General features: G+C 43.3%; 1 protein-coding gene across 1 annotated transcript; it reads right to left on the reverse strand.

Moving 5' to 3' along the window:
• Window positions 1-5,232: 5,232 nt before the first annotated feature.
• On the reverse strand, window positions 5,233-8,610 carry LOC127691250 (kelch repeat and BTB domain-containing protein 6-like). The gene has a single exon (XM_052190869.1). It carries the CDS (start codon window positions 8,384-8,386, stop codon window positions 6,881-6,883), a length of 1,506 nt encoding a protein of 501 aa, XP_052046829.1. The 5' UTR covers window positions 8,387-8,610; the 3' UTR covers window positions 5,233-6,880.
• Window positions 8,611-26,440: the final 17,830 nt, after the last annotated feature.

Raw genomic sequence — 26,440 nt, forward strand, 5'->3', positions numbered from 1 at the left:
GGTAAAGGAAAGTCTTCTTTAGAGTCTGCTATTTTCTTGTAAGCCATGTTTTTCTCTTTGGGAGCCCTCTTAAGCAGTATGAAACTGTGTATCTGAGACCTTTGCTGATGCTCCACAATACACAACTTTCCTACTGCTTAATCTCTGTTGCACATGGGAACTCTGAGTGCAGATGTTTGCAGTTGGTTGGGTTGGTTTGATTGGGAAGGGGGAGTATTTTTGGTTTGGTTTTGAGACCCTGTTGTCTACCAGGCTAAGCCTGGAACAACTCCCTCCTAAGTAGCTTGGCTGAATACGACCTTAAACATCTGACTCTCCTGATTTCCACCTCCCCAGAGCTAGGACTGCAAATCTGTGCTATCCATCCCAGGTTTTGCAGTGCTAGACTGAGCAAGCACCAATGGAGCTGTCTATGTTCTGCCTGGTTTTCAGTTTTTTGTAGGTCATTTGTTATGTACCTGAGGAATATATATTAGTCCTTGATTCTTCTCAAGTTGAAAAATACCAGAAGTGGAATTAATGTGTTTATATTTTATCCACAGTTAGCGCCTATAAAATAAAATATTGAAGCCATTTGCTAAATGTTTTTGTTTTTCTGAGACAGGATCTCACAGTATTCCTGGTGGACGTGATAATGACAGTGATGATTTGCTTTTTTTTTTTTTTTTTTTGAGAGAGAATGTGTGTGTGTGTGTGTGTGTTTACCACATGTGTGCAAGAGTCTAAGGAGGTCAGAAGATGTCAGATCCCATGAAACAAGTTTCAGGCAGTTGTAAGCCTTCATGTGGGGGCTGGGAACTGGTCAGGTCTTCTGCAGGAACAGTAAGTGCCCTTAACCACCAAGCCACCTTTCACCGGCCCTGCCTCCTGGCTTTTTGACATGTGATCTCTCTATTGGCTCCGGAAACTCATATAGATCAGGCTGGCCTCACAGAGATCCACCTGCCTCTGCCTCTTGAGTGCTGGGATCAAAGGAGTGTACCACCATGCCTGCCAGACCCTTTTTGTTATTTGTTTGTACGTATTTCTCTTGTTGGTTCTTAAAATGTTCTTGTTACCCAACTGAAAGTCTTTTTTTGTAATTTCTCAGTGTTTAGCATGTTGACTAAAATTAATGTTGAAGTTTATTAGAATAATGAATTGTTGAAGAGAGAGCTCCTGCTTTAAGTAATTAAACATCAGGTCTGATGAACTGTCAAAGTGTTAAGAGAACTAAAGTAATTTTGAACATACGAGCCTATTTTTTTTAGAATAAATCAGATTTTCTCAAATTCCCAGCAAGATATAGACACATATACTAGGCATGGTGCACATGCCATTAATCCCAGCAAAGGCAGGCAGAGAGATCTGAGTCCTGGTTTACAAAGTGGATTCCAGGGCTGGGCATGGTGGCGCATGCCTGTGATCCCAGCACTTGGGAGGCAGAAGGAGGTGGATTTCTGAGTTCGAGGCCAGCTGGGTCTACCAAGTGAGTTCCCAGGACAGCCAGGACTACACAGAGAAACCCTGTCTTGAAAAAAACAAAAACAAAAACAAAAAAACCAAACAAACAAAAAAACAAACAATGGATTCCAGTATAGCCGGAGTGATATAATGAGAATGCCTCTAAACAAACAAAACTGTCCTAAATTAAAATGAGACAAATTATAACTTATTGTCAATTCATTGGCTAAATTTATGGTTTTGAGTATGAAATGTACCCCATACACTCCTGCTTGAATATGTGATCCCCAGTTGGTGATGCTGTTCTGTTATGTCCAGAAACCTTCTCAACAGGAGGCCTGGCGTGCCAGAGGTTGCAGGCCACATCTACTCTTGGCCTGAGCTGTTTCCTGATCCATTAGAGCCCCACATTCCCATTGCCACAGAGGCTGATAACCTGGATATGCCCCACCTTCTATGATGGGCTGCAGTCTCTGAACCAAGAGCCACAATAAAGCCCTCTTCGCTTAAATTGCTTTTGAAATCCATTATCTTTCCACAGTGAGATGATTAATACAGCTAGCTCCTATTTAATCTTTTGAACCCCTACTCCTACTCCTTATTTGACAAATTTTTTAGTGTGTATGGGTATTTGCCTTCGTGTATTGATGGCACACTGTGTGCATGCCATCCTGGAGGAAGCCGGAGGAAGTGCCTGGGACTGGAGTTAAAGATGGTTGTAAGATGCCATTTGGATGCTGGGACCCAAACCCAAGTAAGATCAGCCAGTGCTCTTACCTCTCCAGCCCCAGTGCCTGATAGACGAGTGGGGATTAATGGCAATTTGAGTTGAGCTCTTTTAACTACATGCATTCAAATACAAGATAACTGAGATCATTTTGTTATGTAAATTTCATCTATATGTATATTTGTGCATCGTATGTGTACAGTGTCCTCGGAGGCCTGAGAGAACATCATATCCCCTGGAGCTGGAGATAGAGGCAGTTTATACCTTTGTGGGTGCTGGAACTGATCCTAGGTCCTCTGCAAGAGCTCTTCTCACTGAGCCATCATTCCAGTCCTTGGGTCATTCTAAATTTTACAAGTGTTAATCCTACAAATAATATGCTGCAAATATATTGCAAATGCAATGTGATCCTGCATTGAACATCTGCTGAAAGATGTGCTCATTAATTAAAAAGCTTTCTTTCTTGTTACAAACAGATTTATTTCAATGCTGGTAGCTCTGTCACACTACACAGCCAAAGGTTTTATACGGTAATGTTTACTATACAGTTTTATACTGAATTAAAAAGTCAGGAGGCCCAAGTTTCAGTATGTTTTATGATAATGAACTGGTTACATGTATTAACATAGGTTAGTTGGTAACTAACCAGACAAAGTCACTCATTTATAAAACATGTTCATTAATTCACAAATGTATCACAAAACCAAAATTCTTCCCCAAAAACCTTCATTGTAAACCAAGATATTACAATATTTAAAGTAGAGTTGAAATCAGACGTTTAAGAGTAACAAATTGAAATTCTTTTGTACAACAGTTTGTAGACCCTAGTTTTTCAGAAATATAATCTGGTTAAGACAGGGATAAAGAGCAAGGGACTGGCCAACCAATGACTGGCCCAACTGAGACCCATCCCATGGGAGGGAGCCAACCCCTGACACTATTAATGATATTCTGCTATGCTTGCAGACAGGAGCCTAGCATTGCTGTCTTTGGAGATATTTCATCCAGCAGCTAATGAAACCAAATGTAGAGGCCCACAGCCAAACAGGGCAGAGTTTAGGGAGTCCTGTGGAAGAGTGGGGGAAGGACTGAGGGAGCCAGAGGGGTCAAGGACATCACAAGAAGTCCTACAGAGTAAATTAACTTGGACCAATGGAGGCTCACAGAGATTGGTCCACCAACCAAACAGCATGCATGGGTTGCACCTAGGCACCCTACACAGATGTAGCAAATGTGCATTTTGTTCTTCATTTGAGGTCCTAACAATTTGTGTAGAGGCTATCTCTGGCTCTGATGCCTGCTCTTGGATCCCTTTCCTGTAGCTGGGCTGCTGTGTCTGGTCTCAGTGGGAGAGGATGCCCTTCCTACTGCTGAGACTTAATGTACCAGTATGGGTTGGTACCCATGGGGGGGGGTCTCCCCCTCTCTGAAAAAAAGGGAATGGAAGAATGAGGGAGGAAGGGAGTGATCAGGCTAATAAATAAATAAATAAGGAAAATATTACAGGTAACTGGCAACAATATTTGAACATCCTATTAGATGAAAATTGGTCATTTTGCAAATACACATTGTATTACAAAACTAATTTACAGTTTTTCTTTTGCTGTTGATATATATATATATACTACAAATATACAAAAATTATATATACATATGTTTATATATATATGTGTGTGTGTGTGTGTGTGTGTGTGTGTGTGTGTGTGTGTGTGAACTAATATATATATATAAGTTGCCAAGTCTGGCATGGCCATGTAAGGGTTGGAATAACACGGTTCCCACCCCTGAATAGCTGAACAGAGCTGTGGGCATAATGCTTGTTTGGATAATAGTGCCTGTATTTTCACATTCCTCCTTTGAGAAATGTCTTCTCGGATAAGGTTAACAACTCCATGATAATCAGAGATAGCACAAATCTAGGAGGTGAGGGTATGGCTAATGTCTTGGTAAAATGATAAATGCTGAGATCTTCAGAACAGCCCTTAAGGCTATGGAAAAGAACCCTGAAAACAGGAGTTCAAAAATATAATTTCGCCGGCGGTAGTGGCGCACGCCTATAATTCCAGCACTCTGGGAGGCAAAGGCAGGCAGATTTCTGAGTTCGAGGCCAGCCTGGTCTACAGAGTGAATTCCAGGACAGCCAGGGCTATACAGAGAAACCCTGTCTTGAAAAAACCAAATCCAAAAAACCAAATATATATATTTGGAGACTGAGTTCAATTCCCAACAAACACATGGTGGCTCACAACCATCTGTAATGGGGATCCAATGGCCTCTTCTGGTATGTCTGAAGACAGCAACATTATACTCATATACATGAAATAAGTAAATCTTTAAAAAAATATATAATTTCTCAACTATGCAAAATATAAGGATGCTATATGACTTCACAATAGAGCTACACTACTGTGAGTCCAGCCGGGCAGTGGTGGCACATGCCTTTAATCCCAGCACTCTGGGAGGCAAAGGCAGGCGGATTTCTGAGTTCGAGGCCAGCCTGGTCTACAGAGTGAGTTCCAGGACAGCCAGGGCTATACAGAGAAACCCTGTCTCGAAAAACAAACAAACAAACAAAAAAAAAACCCAAAAAACCAAACAAACAAACAAAAAGATACTAAGGAAGGAGACAGAGATTTAGAAAGTGGTGATTGCAGGACAAAAATCCCACCCAGCTAAATTACTTTGTTTTTGTTTACAAAAGCACTTATATTTCTGAGTTAAATAAAGGTCAGCCTGGGAGAGAGGGAATTCTGGTCCTGGCCCAGGCATTGTAAGAATGGTGATTTCAGGGCAGGCTATCTTATTGTCTGTGCTTGCCATTTACAAGAATCAAGGGGGTGGGTTCCTGGGAAGTTGATTCATGGAAGAATCAAAAGGGAACCTGGGGTAAAGACTGAATTCATATGTAAATAAAAATTGGGCTACAAGAGACAAGTCATCCAAAGAACCCTGTCTGGGGGAGTGGGGGGGAACAAAACAAAAACAAAAAACCCAAACACACACACACACACAGAGAGAGAGAGAGAGAGAGAGAGAGAGAGAGAGAGAGAGAGAGAGAGAGAGAGAGAGAATTGGAAAAAAGCTGTCTCAAGCAGATAGCTGTTTGTTGATCTCCAAAGAAAGCAGAACTTAGTGTTAGGGTTCAGGAATCACCACACAAACCATAAGAACACTGATCTTAGCTAAGCAATGAGTTTATTGAATGACCAGACTGGAGACATAGTTCAGAATTATCTGAACTGTAACAATGGGATATCCCTTTCTGTCAGCTTATAAGGGAAAAAAACCACAAAAACCACAAGTTCATATGCAGGTAAAGGAAGTGATGCCTGGTGGTCAGCTCTGACTCATACCATTTTAAACATAACAGTTCATATTGATCTTTGATCTGATGGCTCCTACATAAAGCTTTGTGGAATTTTGTAAGATTGGCAAACCTCATACAGAACATTCAGAACATACAGAACAAAACAAGAGTGTGCAGTCAGTATATCCTTGCTCGGAGCCAAGTCACTTCTAAATTATAGATATAGATAGATAGATAGATAGATAGATAGATAGATAGATAGATAGATAGATGTCACTTCTAAACTATAGATAGACAGATAGATAGATGATGATGATGGATGGATGGATACAAGTCACTTCTAAACGATAGACAGATAGATAGATAGACAGATGATAGATGGATAGATACATAGATGATGGATGGACAGGCAGGCAGTTTAACACTGTGAAAACCTACTACATTGTTCTGAAAAATATTATCTTCAAAAACACTAGCTAGTAATTATTATACACGTTTCTAACATAAAAAATTTTAAATTAAAACCTTACAGCATTTGTAGCACTAACTACAAAATAAAATGTAAAAAATAAATTAATATAATGAAATATAAACATAATAGCAAATCTCTGGATTTGGAGCTCAATAAGTTAAATAACTAGAGTGCTACATTTTTCACATTGAATTATATATTTCAATGTATTTCTTCTAAACCAAATTTTCAAATTAACTCCCTTATAACATTATGAATAGGTAAAGGTGCCTTTCTCAAGAATTTTCTACGGAACTATAACAAACATTGCTGGTCTTGTAAATTTCACTGATCTACTATCTATACCAAAATCTTCATCATAAAAAGAATTTGAACTTTCTGAAAAAAAAAATTCTAACCTGCCTAAGTCCCAAGTAAAACTAAATACACTAAATATCTGTTCAGTCAGGAAACTCACTAGGTTCAAAGCAGAAACACATGGGCTGACACACACACACACACACACACACACGGATAAAAGGTCAAACCTCAAGAGGCCTAATGTGGAACACATGGGCTGAGACACACACACACACACACACACACACACACACACACACACACGGATAAAAGGTCAAACCTCAAGAGGCCTAATGTGGAACCTATATTACTGGTTTTCTCAACTGTCATACAAAGTCACCCTGTGTTTTTTCAACTGTACAAGGGTATATGAGGTGATAACAGTTTTTGGTCATGTGTGATAATCTAATAACCACTAGTCCCTACTATGAAAGGCATATTAATTTGTCTCCATTCTGCACTAAGTGGATTGTATATCTTTATGACTGGGATGTTACTGATACAGGCGATCTCATCATTGAAGACACAGGCTTCGCAAAAGTCACTGAGCTTCAGAGAAACACACTTCAGCCACAGAATATGGCTTGCACCACTACATAGCAAATGTGTACTGCAGAGAACACAGAATCACCATTAAGTCAAATGATGTAAAGGAATGTAGTAGTTGAGCCACTAATGGCCACTTGTTCTTCTGGACCCTGTAGCATTCCACATCCTTTAATTTGGCTCCAGTAACAGGGTCTCGTCCACCCAAAATGTAAATGTAGCCATTCAAATATGTAACATCCATACATTCTGGACACAGAAAGTGGCCAGTCAATTGCTGCAAATTACTTTGGGCTGGCTTATATACCCATATAACTTTCCTGGGCTGAACAGTGGGATAGAGGTCATGGTCGTAGACAGCTAAGGTGGTGAGAGTTCTAGTGTGTGCAAGGCAACTCACAGGCAAGGACACTTTGTAAATTTCCTCAGAGTATGGGTCACAAGAGAGAAAGAGATGTTTGGGGTGTCCAAAGAAAACCATCATTCTCTTGACACACATCCCTAACCTATGGGATGCACTTTTTTCTACAGGGACAATAGTATTGCTGGTGTCATTGTTGTTATTACTATTGCTATTGTTGCTGCTACTGTTACTGCTGCTGCTTGGCACCCGAACCAAAGCCTTGGGCAAACCATCATCAAATCGCAGCTGCAGGAGGGCCCCTTCAATAATGTCCAGGCAGTATTTCTTCACAATAGGCTTGGTCAGGAGCTCCTCTAGGTAGTCCTGCTCTTGTGCAGGGAAGTGTGCCCAACGAATACACTTAAAGACTTCAGCAGCACTGGGGCCCCGCTCTTTGGGAGCAGCCTCCAGCCACTGCACCGCCACATGACACACAGTCTTCTCACTCTCTACATCCAGACTGTCCAGACGCAGGACGGCCAGCAGCTGGGCCAGCGTCAGATCTGCCAGCGTCTCCTCCCGGATGGAGCCCATCCTGCTGAGCTGCTTGAAGTTGTGAGCTATGAAGGACTGAGCCTGAGATCGCAGCTTGTGGTGGTCAAAGGCATCGGCAAACTTGAGGATGGCAGTGCAGTTGGTCAGGTCAAGTCGGCGAGCCAGGAAGGAAGCACAGGCTTCACGCACATACTCCAGCTGGAGCATGTCTGAGGCCGCGTACAGGCGCTGCACATTGGCCTCGCTCAGCGACACGCGACCAGTGTAGCAGTAGTCCACCAAGACCTCGAAGGACTCGGCATCCACGTCGTGGATGGTCACGCTGGCCTGCTGGCTCTCGTACATGCCCCCCGTGAACATGCTCTTGAAGTAGGGGCAAGCCGCCGCCAGCACGTTGCGGTTGCACGAGAAGAGGCGCCCCGTGCCGGGCCCACTGCCAGGCGTCACCACCTCGATGGTCACATCGCACAGCAGCCGCGCGTCGTAGAAAGACTTGAGCTGTGCCAGGAGGGCTGCAGAATGGGCCGTGTCCTTTAATTCCTCCGGGCCCGTGAAAAAGGCCGACACCGACGGCTTGGAAATCCTCTTGGGCCGCCTCCCGCCGCGGGGACTGGCGAGGCGGCGAGAGCGCGGGGCGTCTTCCCGGGACTGCATGGTGGAGATGGCGGCGGGGCGCCGAGGGCGAGAACGGCTGCAGACGCCCGGCTCCTCCTCACGCCTCCCTGGCCGACGCCGACACAGCGGCGTCCCAGAACACACTCCGCTCGCGGCCGCGATTACTCAGCTGGGACTTCCCCGCGGTGCCGCCTCCCTTTATCGCGTAGCCCGCGGCCAGCATCTTCACAGCAGCGCGGGCGCCACGGCAAAAACTGCCACCTACACGAAGGGAGTTATCCAGCAGGGTAAATTAAACGTTGCTTTTCGCGCCTCGAGGCATGATGGGAGGTTTCAGGGTCTAGGGCGGAAACTGAAAGGCTGCTTTGCATTTTGGGAGTTGTAGTTCATCCAAAGTCGCGAGCCTTTTTGGCTTTTCATTGTTTTCAGGCTGCACTAGAAACCGCCAATTTTCTTGGGATTTATCATCGGGTTTAGAATTTATGGTTTGAAATCTTCACTAATCCTTCTGTCCTAATATGTGTTTGTTTTTTTTTTTCTCTTGTAAAACATCAGTTTGGCAAGATTGATGATTAAAAGAGCTACATTACCTTGGATAGAACACGTTTAATAGTTTTGTTTTACAAAAATGATAAATAGACATTCAATTCCTGGAATAGAAAAGGCCAGAGATTTTTAGGGTTTTTTTCCCAGTATTTTATTGCAAATGAAGAAATGAAAATTAAATCATGATTTAATATGAGTCTACAGGAAAACATGTTAAAGTTTCTTCAGAAATGTTTCTGGTTTGGTCAGTTTATTCGAAAAGATTTTATTTTTAGCATAGTTTTAGGCTTGTAGGAAATTTGAACAGGAAGTGCAGGAAAGTCCCAGCATCCATGTCTCACAGTTTATTAATACCCCTCTTAATGCCCTGCATTAGTGAGATTTGTTACAAATGATAAATGATTCCTGGCATATTAATATTAATATGCTGGCACATTAATATTAATAATGTTTATAGAGGAGTTTACCTTTGTGTTTAAAAAAAAATTTGCGGGTTTTGGGAACCTGAAGCTCCCAAAAAGTTTGTCCTCTGACCTCTATAAACATGTGCTGAGCTAGGTGCCTTCACACAAGAGTAAATAATTTTTAAAATAGAAACTGCCAAACCAAAAGAGAACTCTATAGACTCCAGCATTTTTGTTTTCTTATAGGCTCACAATTTCAATTTTGTCATGCTTCAACTTTTGTGAATAGCCTTTGCATGCAAGCTCAGTTCCCAGAAGTCAGAATCAGGAGTACCTTACTTTAGAAAACATCCTGCAGTCTAACTATAAGAAAGTTCCAAGACAGCCTAAGCTACGGAGAAAGACCTTTAACTCTAGGGTCATATTTGAGACAGTCTCTTACTCTGTATCACAGGCTGGCTGTGAGATTGTGCAATCTTCCTGCTTAAACCTCTAAGGACAACCTGATGACATTACCAGCATCAAATAGTTTGTTATTTTTACTGCTACTTGATAAAAGGCAGACTGCAAGAAGCCATCAAAAAGAGGCTTAATGCTTGCAGGGGACTTTCCTGGAGGTGGCCCACCTTTTTGCATGGCCTAGGATGGGTGAGCTTTGAGAGGCAAGGTCCCAAGTGACTTTGTCTCAGGATGGCTTCTCGAACCTGATATGCCTTTCCTGTCACTCTTACAGATACTTAAGATTCCTGGGCATTAGCCCATCCTATTAAGCAAATTTCCCACAGATCAACATAAAGGTGAACTTTTATAAATTAATACTGTTTAGATGAATTATTGATTTTATAGAATTCCTGTTTTGATTAAAATAATTTTAGAAAGTTTTAAGAGATGGTTATAGTTATTTTGCCTGAAAGAGATAATACATTTAGAATCAAGAATAGAATGTCCCCACTCCTCATAGAATAGTAAATTAAAGGCTGCATAATAAGGAATACAATGAGCTTAAATAAGTACACTAAAAAAAGGCGGGGGGGGCTTGGGACAAATTTGTGATCAAGAAAAAACATTCTAGGTCAGATCTAAGGATGAAGCCAAAGATGTGCACCATGATAAAGCAAGGCCACGTGAAACTTGCTTTGAACAGACAGTGAGCTTATACTGTTTTGAACTTAATATCAACATACTCCTGTAACTCTCCTTTTGTGTAACATCTTATCTGTGAGGTAATTTTCTAAAGAATCTTTGTCTATGAAGATATAAAAAAGCTAAAGAGAAGGAATAGAGTGGTGGCATCTGGGGTTCTGCCACATCCACCACCCATCCATCCAAATGTATGTGTGGTATTAGGGGCTAAGTCCAATTCACCAAATGTATATATGTGTATGTCCATTTGTCTATATGTACATGTGTAGGTATATGTGTATGCATATGAGCATGCATAAATACTTGTGAGGCTGATAAGACAGGTAGTCAGCCCAACCAGTATGTATGAGTCTGTGCTCTTTTTCTGTGTGAATGAATTTCTAACTTTCTCTTTTCTCTCTGGTTTATAAAGAGTTAATGAGCTCTGACCTTCTTACCTGCAAGAGGCTCCCAGGCAAAAAAGGAACTCTAACAATCCTTTACTTAATTCCCTGTTGCTACACAGCAGAAGTTAATTACCAGAAACCAGCAGCCTTTGGCCTTAGGATAGCAAAGAGTTTAAGAAAGGTAAATATTACCAAAAGTAAGCTACTTTTGCCCTAGCAAAGGCAGCTTTTGCCACCACAACCACCAAAATGCTTCCATCGCTGCCTTTCCTGGAACCCTGTGATGCTGGGAAGGTCACTGGCAACAAACCATGCACAGACACTCAAATTCATAAGTAAACATAAAAGAGAGCTCAATCGGTCAAGTGCCTGCCTCTCACACAGGAGGCCTTGGGTTTGAGCCCCAGTGCTACCTCAATCAGGTTTGACAGTACAGACTGTGATCCTAGCACTTGGGAGGTAGAGGCAGAAGGATCAGAGTTCAAGGTCATCTTCAGCTACATAGTGAGTACAAAACCAGTCTAGGGCACATGAAAACCTGTTTATAAAATATTTTGTTCTTTTGTTTGTTTGTTGTTTTTGTTTTGCTTTGTTTTAGTTTAGAATCAACCGATAACACAACCGCTGGGTGTGGAATCTATTCTAAACTCATCAACTATTTTATGTTGGAAATCTGCCCCCGATCTAACAGTTCCCGGTTTTCCTTTTGCTCCTGCCTTGCTGTCCAATTTGTTATTTTTAATGTGTGTGTGTATAGTGCATGTGTGTGTATATTTAGTGTGTGTGTATGTGAGTGTGTGTGTGCGTGTGTATTTGTGTACGTACAATGTTGACATCAAAAGGAATAGGCGTTGGATTTTTCACTTTCCTAGGTCAAGCTCAGGTATCTGGTCTTCTACTTGGGAGGCAGAGGCAGGTAGTTCTCTGGGAGTTTGAGGCTAGCCTGTACTGTGTAATGACTTTCAGGCTAGCCACAAAAATATCTTGTCTCAAAAATAGTGAACAAATTGAACACACACACATTTGATTCAAGGAAATGTCTCAGTGGATAAAAGCATTTGTCACCCAAGACTGATGACCTGGATGCAGATGCCCAGAACCCATATAGAAAGGCAGACACAGTGGTGTGTTTGTGTAATCTCACATTCCTGTGGCGGTGAGAAGGAAGGTACGGAGGGCAGGAAGCCTCCAGGAGCACATAGGCTAGCTAGCCTGAAGCAGGTTACACAGAGGGCACAACAAAGAGACCCTGCCTCAAACCAAGGAGGGGAAGATCCATGACTGACCTCCACGGGTGTGCCACGGAAGTGTGTACCATCACACACACACATACACACACACACATACACACAGGAAAATTAGACAACTATTTAAAAACTAAATTCATGGCTGCCTGAGTGACCCAAATAACCCTTGTTTTGCTGATTTAATAAAGTGTTTTCCACAATGACTAATTCAGTCTACTGAAACTCTTCTCATCCCTGCAATGTGATGGTATGGGAGGCAGGCAGACCTGGGGACAGAGTCTATGTTGGCCCTTTTCAGAGAGAAGCTCATTTTTTTTGGGGGGGGGGGGGAGGAAAGGGTTTATTGAGCTTACACTTCCATGCTGCAGTTCATCACTAAAGGAAGTCAGGACTGGAACTCAAGCAGGTCAGGAAGCAGGAGCTGATGCAGAGGCCATGGAGGGATGTTTCTTACTGGCTTGCTTCCCCCGGCTTGCTTAGCCTGCTCTCTTATAGAACCCAAGAGCACAAGCCCAAAGGTGGAACCACCCACAAGGGGCCCTCACCACTTGATCACTAATTGAGAAAATGCTCCACAGCTGGATCTCATGGAGGCACTTCCCCAACTGAAGCTCCTTTCTCTGTGATAACTCCAGCCTGTGTCAAGTTGACACACAAAACTAGCCAGTACAATTGACCCCTTGTCAACATGACACACAAACACATCACTATTAAGCCTCAACCCTTACTTTCTTATTCATCCCCAAGATCTAAATTACTTTAAAAGTCCCACAGTCTTTACATATTAAAAGTTCAATCACCTTAAAATGTCCAATGTCTTTAAAATTCAAAGTCTTTTAAAAGTTCAAAGTCTTTTAACTGTGGGCTCCACTAAAATACTCTCTTCCTCCAAGAGGGAAACATATCAGGGTACAGTCACAACCAAAAGCAAAACTCAAACTCCAAATGTCCAATGTCTGGAATCCAACTCACAATCTTCTGGGCTCCTCCAAGGGCGTGGGTCGCTTCTCCAGCTCTGCCCTATGTAGCACACAGCTTGTCTTCTAGGCTCCAGCTGCCTGTACTCCACTGCTGCTGCTGTTCTTGGTGGTCATCGCATGGTACTGGCATCTCCAAAACGCTGATATCTTCCACTGTAATTAGGCTTCACCAATAACCTCTGCTTTCATCAGGGTGACAAGCCTCTGCTTCTATGCATGACCCCTTCAAGTCCTGGGCCAGAGAAGCTCATTTTTTTGTGAGGTTATAATGATTTGTCAGCTAACCATGAATGTGAAGTAATGCGTAAGAAGAGAAGAAAAAATCAGAAGCTGGATGAAAGCTCTCCAGACACCTCATCTCATAGTCATTGCCTTTCAAGACTTCCCTGACGACTTGGATGGCAACGCCATAGAAACTGCAGCTGCCTGTGGGAAGGTTGGAAACCCTGAAGAGAACGTGAGCATGTGAGCACGGTAGGAGTGTGGTCACGCAGCTCACTGCTAGGTTTTGTCTTCCTTTGCACTTACTGGTTTGAAGAGATTTGAGCTCGATTCTCTGCCATCTTAAAAGATGGAACCTCTCCGTGTCCCTCCATGATGTGAGAAATGTGATTTACAATGGCATCGTTAGTTCAAATTTTAAAAAGCTGTTTGCTCTTCTGGGAGAATGAGTAGTACATCAGAAATTAAATTGTAGTCTAGAGGCTGGTGGGTTGCTATGGCAACCCAAACAAAAAAGGGAGGTGGGATGGGGTGGGTGTAATTGTCTTTCTTTAGCTCTGGAGAACTCAGTGAATGACGTGAGCGAGCTTCAAATGTGAGCATTTGTCCTATAAATCCAAACAAACATCACACACTCATTTGTTTCTTCTTTCATGAGCACTGACTGTACTTAGCACCATGTAGGCCAGCGTTTCTCAATCTTCCTGATGCTGCAACCCTTTAATACAGTTTCTCGGGTTGTAGTGACCCCCAACTATAATTTTTTTGCTACTTCATAACTGAGATTTGCTACTGTTATGAATCATAATGTAAACATCAATGTTTTTGAAAGGTATTAGGTAAACGCCACCACCCCTCCACCCCGTGAAAGGATCATTAGCATCCAAAGGAGTCAATATCCACAGGTTGAGACCTACTGATCTAGGGACTGATGGAAAAGACAGATGTGGTCTCTGTCCCAAGGAAGCATGTGGTAGCAGAGGAGACAGTAATAAACAAAAAGAAAAGGATAAATAATTTCAGCACCTGACAGAGAGGGACTATTTTTGTTTCCTATACACAGTCACAGGTGTGTCATGCAGCCTGCCCTCAAAGGAACATAAGATTTAATGATGTAAAGGATTAAAGCTTCTTTTAATATTAATCGAAAGTAGAATTGCAGAATCTCGAATGTTTTGCAAAATATAGGTATAAATGATCCTGTTATGATCTACACGGGGCTCACATGCATATACATGTGAGTTGAGGTGGAGGGCAAGAGTTGACATCAGGTATCTTAGTTACTTTTCTACCTTTTTTTGTTGTTGTTGTTAACACAGCATATCTCAATGAACCTGGAGCTCAGAGATCAGTGACGCTGGCTAGCCAGCAAGCCCTAGTAGGATTACAGACGCATACGCTGCAGTGATCAGCTGTTGACACAGGTGCTGGGGATCTGAACTCTGGCCTTTATGCTTGTGTATGATCTCTTTACAAACAGAGCCATCACCTCCCTAGCCTCAGAGTGGTTTTCTATGTACCGAAAATTGGCCTTGAACTCCCAACTCTATTGTGACTATTTCCCAAGTGCTGGGATTACAGGTGTCCATCTCTAGGCCTGGTTCTGAGTTACTTTTAACAGAAAGCCTTACATCTAGTGCTGGGCATATAGCTCAGTGGTAAAATATCTGTCTAGCATGCACAAGGCCATGAGTTTGATGTAGCAACTTTCCCATAAAACTAGAAGAAATGGAGGATGAAGAGGAAGGGGAAGGGGAAAAGAAGAGAAGAGGAGGAGGAGGAGGAAGAGGAGGAGGAGGAGGAGGAGGAGGAGGAGGAGGAGGAGGAGGAGAAGAAGAAGAAGAAGAAGAAGAAGAAGAAGAAGAAGAAGAAGAAGAAGAAGAAGAAGAAGAAGAAGACACTCATATTCTAACTTAAAAAAAAAAAAAAAAGCCGAGTGGTGGTGGCGCACGCCTGTAATCCCAGCACTCTGGCAGGCAGAGGCAGGCGGATTTCTGAGTTCGAGGCCAGCCTGGTCTACAGAGTGAGTTCCAGGACAGCCAGGGCTACACAGAGAAACCCTGTCTCGAAAATACCAAGTCAAAAAAAAAAAAAGTGGGTGGCTAGGTAGATGGGTCAGCAGTTAAGAGTACTGCCTGCTCTTCTGGAAGGCCCAGGTTCAGGTTCAATCCATAGCACTTCCCTGGATTCCACTTCGGAACCAACTCCAGTTCCAGGGGATCCAACATGTTCTTCTGGGCACCAGGCATGCAAGTGGTGCACAGACATTCATTTAGGCAAATACTCATACACATAAAATAAACTTTACAAAAAATTATTTGTAAAGTGTGGTTGAACTTCTACTTAGCGTATGTGTCCATGTATATCTCCCCTCCCTTTTTTTTTCTTTTCTTTCTTTCTTTTTTTTTTTTTTTTTTGGATTTGGTTTTTTTTTTTTCGAGACAGGGTTTCTCTGTGTAGCCCTGGCTGTCCTGGAACTCTCTGTAGACCAGGCTGGCTTTGAACTCAGAAATCTGCCTGCCTCTGCCTCCCAGAGTGCTGGGATTACAGGCGTGCGCCACCACCGCCCGGCTTTCCCCTCCCTTTTCTGCTCTGGTTTTTGAATAAAAGAGGCCCTATCTTCTTTTCAGTGTAATCCTGCCATCAATTCTACCCCCTCTCTCTGACTTCTGTGTCCATGTCTCAATCTGTTTTATATTGTAACTTGAGTGGCACAGACCTGGAATTTATAAAGTATTGAGTACAATTTAGCTCCCAGTTCTGAAAGCTGAGAAGTCTCAGAGCATGGCACTAACATCTTAACATCTGGCAAGGGCCTCCTTGTAGGTGGAGATGACAGAATCTGTGATGCATTTGTGACATCGTGTAGAGAAAGGGGCACATATGAAAGACAGCTGAACTGGTTTTAGTAACAGACCCACTCTGCAAATAACCCATTAGCTGGTTAACCCTCTAGACACAGGAAGGGATTAATACCACTCAAAAAGGTAGAGCTTAAAAAACCCTTTAAAGATCTCATCTAGTTCCAAATCCCCTTTCTATTTGTCTTAGGAGGGATTTACTGCTGTGAACAGCCACTATGACCAAGGCAGCTCTTATAAGGACATTTAATTGGGGCTGGAGTACAGGTTCAGTCCATCATCATCAAGGCAGGAGCATGGCAGTGTCCAGGCAGGCATGGTGCAGGAGTTGCTGAGAAAGTTCTACACCTTCATCTGAAGGGCTAGAGGAGAAGTTTGGCTTCTAGGCAGCTAGGATGAGGGTCTTAAAGCCCATGCCCTTAGCTACAGACTTCCTCTAACAAGGCCACACCTCCTAATAGTGCCACTCCCAGGGCCAAGCATACTTAAACCACTCTATCCCAAAATAGTAATTACCATGTGTAGAGAGCATTTGGGGGGCCACTTGGCAAAAATCTGACATTGGCCAATGGATAAGGAAATGGGCTTCAGGCAGGAATCTGACTTTAGGGCATGACAAAGAAGTAAGTTCAAGCAGGAATCTAATTTTAGGCTAGAACAAAGAAGTAGGCTTCAGGCATGGAAATGACTTTGGGCTAGGGCGGGGAAGTAGGCTCCAAGACCTTGGTCATCCTGATAAGCCCTTGGAAACAGCAGGAGTGAGAGTGATGCGGGACTTTGTTTATTGTCTTGCTTGTTCCAGGACTATTTGTGTTTATTGTCTTGCTTGTTCCTTATTGTACTACTTGGCCTTAATACTCATATGTAATTAAAATGGTATAAAAGCAGATTGGGAGAAAATAAACCCTTCAGTCTCAGAATTGACTGGGGCCATGCTGCAGCTTTGTCTAACTGCCTTTCTTTTTAATCTTCCTGTGCTGGAGAACCTGTTGACTGAGCTGGCTTGGCCAACCACGTAATTAAAATACTAGTATTTTTACTGTGAGTGTTGGTGGTCTCACACTGCTCTAGCAGACAACCTGAGTTCCATTCCTAGAACCCACATGGTTACTCACAATTGCCTGGAACTTCTGTTCTAGGAGATCTGACACTGTCTTTGGACATCTGAGGGCTCTTGTATGCACAAATACCCATAAAACCACACATATGCTTACACAATTTTTTTTAAATCAGCTGGGTATGAGAGAGCACATCTTTAATTCCAGCACTTAGGAGGCAGAGGCAGGTGGATTGAAAGGATAGAAAATAATACAGCCAACTCTAATGACCCCAAGAAGTCAGAAGTTTAATATGCTATCTTGCTTTGTTAGAAACTAGGTAAAAGGTCACATTCCAGAGCCCGCCCTTTGTTTAGACATAGCAGAAAGGCCTTGAATAGGTGATCCTGGCCCCACAAGGTAACTGGAAAAGGGCTAAGCTTATCTTGCTTCTGTAAACTGCTTATGCCATTACCCCTATGCAGGAGTTCATGCAGCTGTAGACATTCAAGAAAATAGGAAACTATTTGGTCCACTGAGCGCGGGCTCTAATAATTTAAACTGATTGGCCTAAAAACTATGGAGTGGTACAAATCAATTGGCTCGAATTTCACGGGCTCTCCATGCTAAGAAATGATTGGTTTGTGATTCGTGGGCTTTGTCAAAAACTTATAAAAGCTGTCGCAATTCAGCACTCGTGGTCCTTAGTCCTCTACTCCTGCCTGGTGTACGGCTGTGGAACCCAGAATTCTGGAATAAAGAAATCCTCATGCTATTGCATCAAGACCATTTCTCACGAGTGATTTGGGTGTCGCCTTCCGAGGCGTGGGGTGCTGGGGCACCCTTGGTTTTTGGGGGTCTTACAGGATCACTGTGAGTTCAAAGCCAGACTGACTTACATAGATTTCTAGGTCAGCCAAGGTTACCTAGTGAGATCCTAATTTATAAAAAGAAAAAAGGAACTTACAATAAGAGGGCTGGAGAGAAGTCTCAGTGGTTAAGAGCACTGACTGCTCATCTGAAGGTCCTGAGTTCAAATCCCAGCAACCACATGGTGGCTCACAATTATCTGTAATGAGATCTGATGCCCTTTTCTGGTGTGTCTGAAGACAGCTACAGTGTACTTACATATAATAATAAATGAATCGTTTTTTTTTAATGCAATAAGCAATAAAGACAACTTAGGCTTTTCTACCAAAAGCACAGGGGCCCCCAGTCCCTCCCAGAGTCTAAGTCAATGTGAAGGCTTCAAAAGCCAAGATAGTTGTGCTGAAAGGTGTCCACAGGTGCACACACACACACACACACACACACACACGATATTCATGTCCCCCAGACAACAGGCCGGAGTGTCCCCACAAGAAATAAGTTTGGCCCCTATGCTGTCAGGTTGACCATGACCACCCACCGAGTCAGCACAGGGATTACTGAAGACAACAAATTGTGTTTATTGTGGCTGTCAAGGCTCATACATAACAGATCAGTTGGGCTGTGTCAAATGTGAGACTGATGTAACCAAAGACAACATCATGATCAGGCTCAAACAAGGGAAGGCACTCGTTTGTCGCCTCCTGATGTGTCAAATGTTGCCAGCAAAAGTAGGATCCTTTGAATTGAGCACAGCTGCAGGAAATACCCAGTTTTCATCATTTAGCAAACTATATACAAGTTAGAAATGCTCTCATCTAGTTCTGTCCATTTTGAGTCCTCACATCACAACATGTGGTAACAAAGTACTTTTGACATTGTAGCTGTCAACAGACCCTGAAGCTGGCTTCATTGTGATATTATTACTGTTGGTGTTGTTATATTTTATGACTATTGTGTGAGAGACTGTGGGCACAGTGACTGTATGGTCAGAGGACAATTTTCAGAGACGGCTCTTTCCCTCCCTCATGGAGTCCCAGGGTGGACTTTATGTTATGCTCACAGGCAGGTGTTTTTAACTGCTGAGCCATTTTGCTGGCTGTCATAATGCTTTTTAAGTCACTTTTCTTTCCACTAATATGTCCCCCCAGAAATGGAGATTTGGACTAATAGCTCAATCATAAGTGTCTGTAGTAATGATTATTTATATTTTACAATTATTAAAGATTTTGAAAATATGACATAAGAACATGAGTTCTTTTTTGTTACTCAGATCTGAGAAGGGCTGTGAGACCTGTGTGTTTGGAGTTGGGGTAACCTTCTTCCTTGGGGATATGGCTTGTGTGGGAGAGGTAGGCTGATAACTTTCTGGAGGCGAAAGTGAGGGATTGGGAAACTGTAGAGATTTAGGGAGGGGACTCTGCATCTCCTGGCGCTTCGTTTCTGCAACGTCTACTCTTTGCCATGAGGGAAGCATTGTCTCACTTGTTCCAATTCCCTCTTACCAAGCACTCACCCAAATCAAAATTTCTTTTTTTTTTTTAACTTTTTTTTTCAGTACCATGATGATGTAATTGGTTTTTGTTTTGCTTGTTTTTTCTTGAAATTTATGTTGTCTGGGCTTTTGTTGGGAATTTTCTGCTACCTTCTATTAGTTTAATATTTTTAGGTGTTACCTTTTATTTATTGATTGATTGATTAATTGATTGTTTCGAGACAAGGTTTCTCTGTGTAGCCCTGGCTGTCTTGGACTCACTCTGTAAAACAGGCTGGCCTCGAACTCAGAAATCAGCCTGCCTCTGCCTCCCAAGTGCTGGGATTAAAGGCGTGTGCCACCACTGTCTGGCCAAGTCAAAATTTCTTTACAAAACAAATTCATGCGCTGTCACTTGGTGGAATACTCCTTGAGAATGAGGCAGTAAGCTGTGTTCTTTGGGGAATCTCAGAATTTTTCATAATTGTCCCCTTCTCAAGTCAGGAGGTTTATTTGCAGTTCTCATCCCCCATTGCTTAAGGACTGCTCCGGAAGCAGTAATTTCCCCTTTGCAGGATCGTTGCGTAAGGGAAGTCTCCTTCCTCTAACGAAGCTTTAAGTGACCTCTGAGGTGGTGGGGACAGGCCTGCCAAAACTGCAGTAAATCAGAGGCATGCCAAAGAGGTGGGACACCAGGTGCATCTAGTGATTTCCCAAAATCTAGTCTGACGCCTGTATTACCAGACTCAGTGGCACTGTCCTCTTAGTCAGCTGAGGCAGAGATACTGCTAAGACCCTTGTCTTTGGGCCCCTTCTTCCTTCTGGCAGTAGCAAACCTTGAAATGTGACATGTGTGTGGGGTACATAAACTGATAGCTTTCTGGAGGTGAAAGTGAGGGATTGGGAAATTGTGTAAGAATTTAGGGAAGGGACTCTGTCTCTCTGTGGCTTCATTTCTGCTATTTATGAAATACTTGATGTAATAATGAATAATAATGAAAGACCTAATAGTGAAAAGTGTTCACGAGCACAAATCCACTCGTGTTTGTGATAAAAGTGCAGGGGGCACTAGTTTGTTAAAACATTATTATTGGTGTGGTATGGAATTGAATTTGGGGCTTTGAGTTGATTGTGAAGGAAGACAGGGAAATTTGAAATGATTATCACACACACAAAATAATGCTTGCATGTGAGAGGACCTAATCCACTCCATTTTAGAACAAGCAGCCATGTTAGGACTAAAGTTTCAGTTTCCCAAAGAAGCAGGCGCGGAGCCTCAGGAGAGCCACAAACAATGGGTTGTTAGTTGCTAGCGGCCCTGATGACATTTGGCCTAGAGGGAGGAAGAGCCCAGAGTTGAGTCAGTTCCAGGGACATCTGTCTGAGAGAGATAACCAGTTCCAAATTGGGACAGTCCCGGGAATTCTTCAAGGCCTCATCAAAAATGGTACAACATAGAAACAAATTAAAATTGTACTGATATCACTGCTGCACTCCTAGCCAATCATGTTGGGGATTACCTAATCCTTACAGAAAATTCCCCTGGCCCTGCACAAAAGGGGCCTGCGAGCTCCTCTCTGTGTTGCCATTTTGATGAATGGTTGACCCCCTCAAACTGGTTGTTTCTGCAGAATAAATGCTCTTTGCCTTTGCATACAGTCTGAGTCTGGGGTTTTCCTTCATCCATTTTCTGACACATGGCAGTATGAATTGCCTGTACCAGTATAGAAGAAAGTGTTAATATTAAAATATGTTTATCACCTATTTATAACTAGAGTGCCTTAGTCAGGCACACAGTTACTCATCTAGTGACAAAATTCCCTAGTTAATAACTTGACTCCAAATGAATATCCCTGATTAAGGTCTGGAGGTTCCAAAGAGCTAGACTTCTTAGAGTCAGAGAAAACATGTCTCAGATAGACAAGAATTTAATCCAGCTACACAGTTTTCTCTGGCAAGCAAAGATATGATCAGGCCAGAATGCAGACACACGGCACACCTTTAATCCCTCCGGCTTGAATACAGACACTTTAATCCCAAACAATAATGTCTACTTGAGGAGAAGATAAAATGATAAATCAGAGATCTGACAATGAGTCAGAGATAGCATCTGCTCAACTCTCAGGAGAACATACAAGACAGAGAGTCTACTTAAAGAGCAATGAGGGGGAGAGAGCAGTGCAGAGGAGTGCAGTGCAGTGCAGAGCAGTGCAGTGCAGAGCAGTGCAGAGCAGTGCAGTGCAGAGCAGTGCAGAGCAGTGCAGTGCAGAGCAGTGCAGTGCAGAGCAGTGCAGAGCAGTGCAGTGCAGAGCAGTGCAGAGCAGTGCAGTGCAGAGCAGTGCAGTGCAGAGCAGTGCAGAGCAGTGCAGTGCAGAGCAGTGCAGTGCAGAGCAGTGCAGTGCAGTGCAGAGCAGTGCAGTGCAGAGCAGTGCAGTGCAGAGCAGTGCAGTGCAGAGCAGTGCAGTGCAGAGCAGTGCAGAGCAGTGCAGTGCAGAGCAGTGCAGAGCAGTGCAGTGCAGAGCAGTGCAGAGCAGTGCAGTGCAGAGCAGTGCAGTGCAGAGCAGTGCAGAGCAGTGCAGTGCAGAGCAGTGCAGTGCAGAGCAGTGCAGAGCAGTGCAGTGCAGAGCAGTGCAGTGCAGAGCAGTGCAGTGCAGTGCAGAGCAGTGCAGTGCAGAGCAGTGCAGTGCAGAGCAGTGCAGTGCAGAGCAGTGCAGTGCAGAGCAGTGCAGAGCAGTGCAGAGCAGTGCAGTGCAGAGCAGTGCAGTGCAGTGCAGTGCAGAGCAGTGCAGTGCAGAGCAGTGCAGAGCAGTGCAGAGCAGTGCAGTGCAGAGCAGTGTAGTGCAGTGCAGAGCAGTGCAGAGCAGAGCAGTGCAGTGCAGAGCAGTGTAGTGCAGTGCAGTGCAGTGCAGAGCAGAGCAGTGCAGAGCAGAGCAGTGTAGTGCAGTGCAGAGCAGTGCAGAGCAGAGCAGTGCAGTGCAGTGCAGTGCAGTGCAGTGCAGTGCAGTGCAGATGGGCTCAGTTCAGTTTAGAGCAGAGTAGTTCAGAGCAGTTCAGTTCATGGAGTTCAGAGACAGGCTTTCCAAACAGAACAATTCAGTCAGAAGCCAAGAGAAGCCCGTTTGAATCAGTCAGCTTGGAGAGAGTGTAAGCCAGAACAGCTGAGTTGAACCAAAGAGTCAGAGTTCAGAAATAGCTAGAAAGGGTGAGTTTATTCATCAGTAAGTCTCAGAGGCTGAAACATTCTAGGCCAACATTAGCAGACCGAGGCTAGAAACTGAGACTTTCAAGGTCTGCACTTGCAGAAGATTAGATTGCATGGAAGCTAGATGTTTCTAGGCCTAGGCCTAGGGATAGTTAGAAATGCTCTGGGTTCAGCCCAAGCCATGTATTCACAAAGCTTGGGTACACCTATCATCTCATCACTTCATCTGAGGAATTAAAAGTGACATTTACATTTACACTCAGATGTGGAGGGAATGAAGCATACAACATACCCTTGTTAATAAATATGGTGATATTATTAAGTTCTCTCTTAGGATGCTGGTCATGAACTCACAATGTAGCTTAGAATATCCTTAAACTTCTGACTCTCTTACCTCTAACTCCTGAGTGCTGGGATTTCAGGCATGCACCATTATACCTTGTTTATGTGGTAGTGGGGATCAAACCCAGGGTGTCATAACCCATTTGCATTGCTTCATATCTTCAGTCTCAGAACAGTCCTTTTAAAGGGAAAATTTGCACTTCCTTTCCTCTCTTTTTTTAAGCTGAAAGATACTTCCAGCAAACATGATTTGTCAATGACGATGCAAAACCCTGTACCCACGAGCAATCTCATGGGAAAGAACTGTTCTGCAAATCCCCAAGTGTTCATTCTGGACTCAATACAGAGAAAAGTGGTTCCCTCGTATTTTAGGGATCCTTTGGTACAGAATGTTGGCCTCTGTCTTAATAACAACATTCAGGAAGGAAAGTTGGTCCTTCTTTTCTCAGTTTCTCATTTCAAAATATATAGTTAGGCTCAGGTCATTTTCAGCTCTCAGATCTACTCCTGTCTTATTAAACCCACAACTACTTAATCCACTGAGGATGACATCATGTCACTGGTCATTAGTAGCATTTTATTCTCTATTGTGATAAAATGCATGACCAGAAGGAACTCAGAGAGGAAAGAGTTTATTTGAGCGTATGATTCCAGAGGGACCTCCCTACCCCCTACCCCCTAACCCCCCCACCCCACCCCCACTAGGAAGCCCGGCAGCGAGTAAGCCTGGTGGCTAGAACAGCAGGCTGAGCGCTCACATCTTCAATGGCGAGTATGAAGCAGAGAGACCAAACTGTGAGAGATGAGGTTATAAGCTCTTCAAGTGCACGCCCCGACCCCTGTGACATACTTCTTCCAGCAAGGCCACACTTTTTTTTTTCTTTTTCTTTTTTCTTTTTGTTTGTTCTTTTGGATTTGGTTTTTTTTCCGAGACAGGGTTTCTCTGTGTAGCCCTGGTTGTCCTGGAACTCCCTCTGTAGACCAGGCTGGCCTCGAACTCAGAAATCTGCCTGCCTCTGCCTCGCAGAGTGAAGGCCACACTTTCTAAACCCACCCAAACAGCATCACCAAAGTGGGTTCCAAGTATTCAAATGCCTGTGATTTTGGGAGATATGTATCATTCAAAGCACCGCAATCAACACCCCTTTAATCTGTACTATTAATTTCTACACTGTCAACACATTCAGGAGAGGGTCACTGATAAAATGAAATGGTGTCAAGTCTCTACTTAAAAATTTTCAAGGAGGGGCTGGAAAGATGGCTTGGTGATTAAGAACACTTGCTGCTCTTGCAGAGCTCCTGGGTTTGTTTCCCAGCACCCACATGGCAGGTCACACACCTGGAGCTCCAGTTCCAGGGGACACAGCACCCTCTTCTAGCCTCCAAGGGCACTAAACAAAAACATGGTACATATGTATACATGCAGGCAAAATATTCATATGCAAAAGTACAAGTTTTTAGCTGGGCTTGGTGGCACACGGCTGTAATCCCAACAGAGAGTGAGTTCCAGGACAGCCAGGGCTATACAGAGAAACCCTGTCTCAAAAAAACCAAATCCCCAAAAAAATAAAAACAAAAACAAAACAAAAAATTCCACTACAAAGCAGAGCAGTATGGCTGTTGTCCTTGAATACCACTTGGACTTTGACGGTAAGTCCCTATTGCTGAAGACACCTCACACTGACGATTAGGGCTAGGGTTGCTGGAGCTAGATCTAACTGAAAGCCTCATTCTTGGGGTGTAGCTTCCCTGGTACTAGAACATATGCAAGCTGCTAAGTGAGGAAAGCAGTTAACAGTACTAACCAGTTGGGACACCTATGAAACACAGCAAGGCAAGCTATCCATAAAGGCGAAGTGGCACTCACATGCTGGCAGTAACCAGCAGCTGTCTAATTGGACTGAAAGCCCAATCAGTAGGAAGGAAACCTAGCCAACTTCCCAGAGCTTGTGAGGTCATGCATCTTAGAAAAGAATCTATAATCACTGCTCTGCTAGATAAGCATAATCCTTACCTCATTCTAAATTTTATCCTTATACCCACAGATAAGTGGGGCTACTACCCCTCATCAAAATAAATTTAAATTTCTCTCTCACTCTCTCTCTCTCTCTCTCTTTCTCTTTCTCTCTTTTCTTTCTTTTTGAGACAGGGTTTCTCTGTGTAGTCCTGGCTGTCCTGGAACTCACTCTGTAGATCAGGCTGGCCTCAAACTAAGAAATCTGTCTCTGCCTCCCAAGTGCTGGGATTACAGGCTTGCACCACCACCACCCAGTTTAAAAATTTAACTAGTAGGGGAATATAGCTCAAAGGTAGAACATGATTGACATTTGCAAGACCTGGGTTCAAGACCCAGTGCCCTCTCTGATCTTAGTGAGAATCAAGTATAGTGCTGGTTTGATTTTTTTAAATATGTCCCCAAACAGTAACACATGCCTGTAATCCTAGCACTTGAAAGACAAAATGCAGGAAGATCAGAGTTCAAAGCCAGCCTGGACCACAGGACAACTTGGTCTTAAAAATGTAAATAAATAGACAAAAACCTTCAAAAAATCCTCAATGAGTTCACACTGTATGGAAAAGAATTCGAACTCCTTCGTGGTATAAAAGCTTTTGATATTTAATACCAACTAATTTTTCTTGCTTGGTTCCAAGTTGGAAGATATCCCAAAATAATCTTCCCTTTCTAGGATCAAGTTACATCCAAATATATGCTATCTCCTTGTATGACACCTCCTAGGGAGACATGGACAAACATCTACTGAACGCAGAAAGGAAATTGATGACCGACCAAAGTAATGATACCACTAACCTCTAACTTAATGAACTTAAGGAGTTTATTGGGGGCTACTTACAGAATCATGGGCAACTCAAGGCCACCTCTGTATGGTTGACAGATTGCAAAAGCTGGAATCCTGGAGTCTGGCATTCTTTGCAGGATTTGCAGGCATTCTGACATGACAGAGTCTTCTCTCCTATTGTGGCACTATTGTGCCAGGAAGGGTTTGTGAACCCCAAAAGACCAGCAAGGAGCCAACTCTGATGCAACTGCACTAGGGTCTTTATTAACAAGCTTGAGTTTGGGCTATACCAACATGTCTGAGGCAGTAGAATGGGAGGGTGTAACCCCGAGCTCTCAGCAGGACAAGGCTTTATAGGAAATGGCCAGCAAGCAAGGGGTTTCAGCCTGGCAAGCATCTAGTTATATGACTATGGTAAGCTGACAGATGGGTACTCTGAAGCAGAACCATGAACTCACAGTCTGAAAGTACATCTGAAACAGACTAATCTTTAATTGACTGTTGCTAGGAAGTAGCTAGAGAGTAACTCTGAGGTATGGGCCAAGGACAAGCCATGGGGTCCTACCTGGTAATTGGGTACAACC

This window comes from Apodemus sylvaticus, chromosome 8 (genome assembly GCF_947179515.1).
Source record: "Apodemus sylvaticus chromosome 8, mApoSyl1.1, whole genome shotgun sequence".
NCBI lineage: Eukaryota > Metazoa > Chordata > Mammalia > Rodentia > Muridae > Apodemus > Apodemus sylvaticus.

Excerpts from the sequence above, each read along its gene's own strand:
- LOC127691250 (XM_052190869.1), bottom strand. The coding sequence starts at position 8,386 with ATGCAGTCCCGGGAAGACGCCCCGCGCTCTCGCCGCCTCGCCAGTCCC.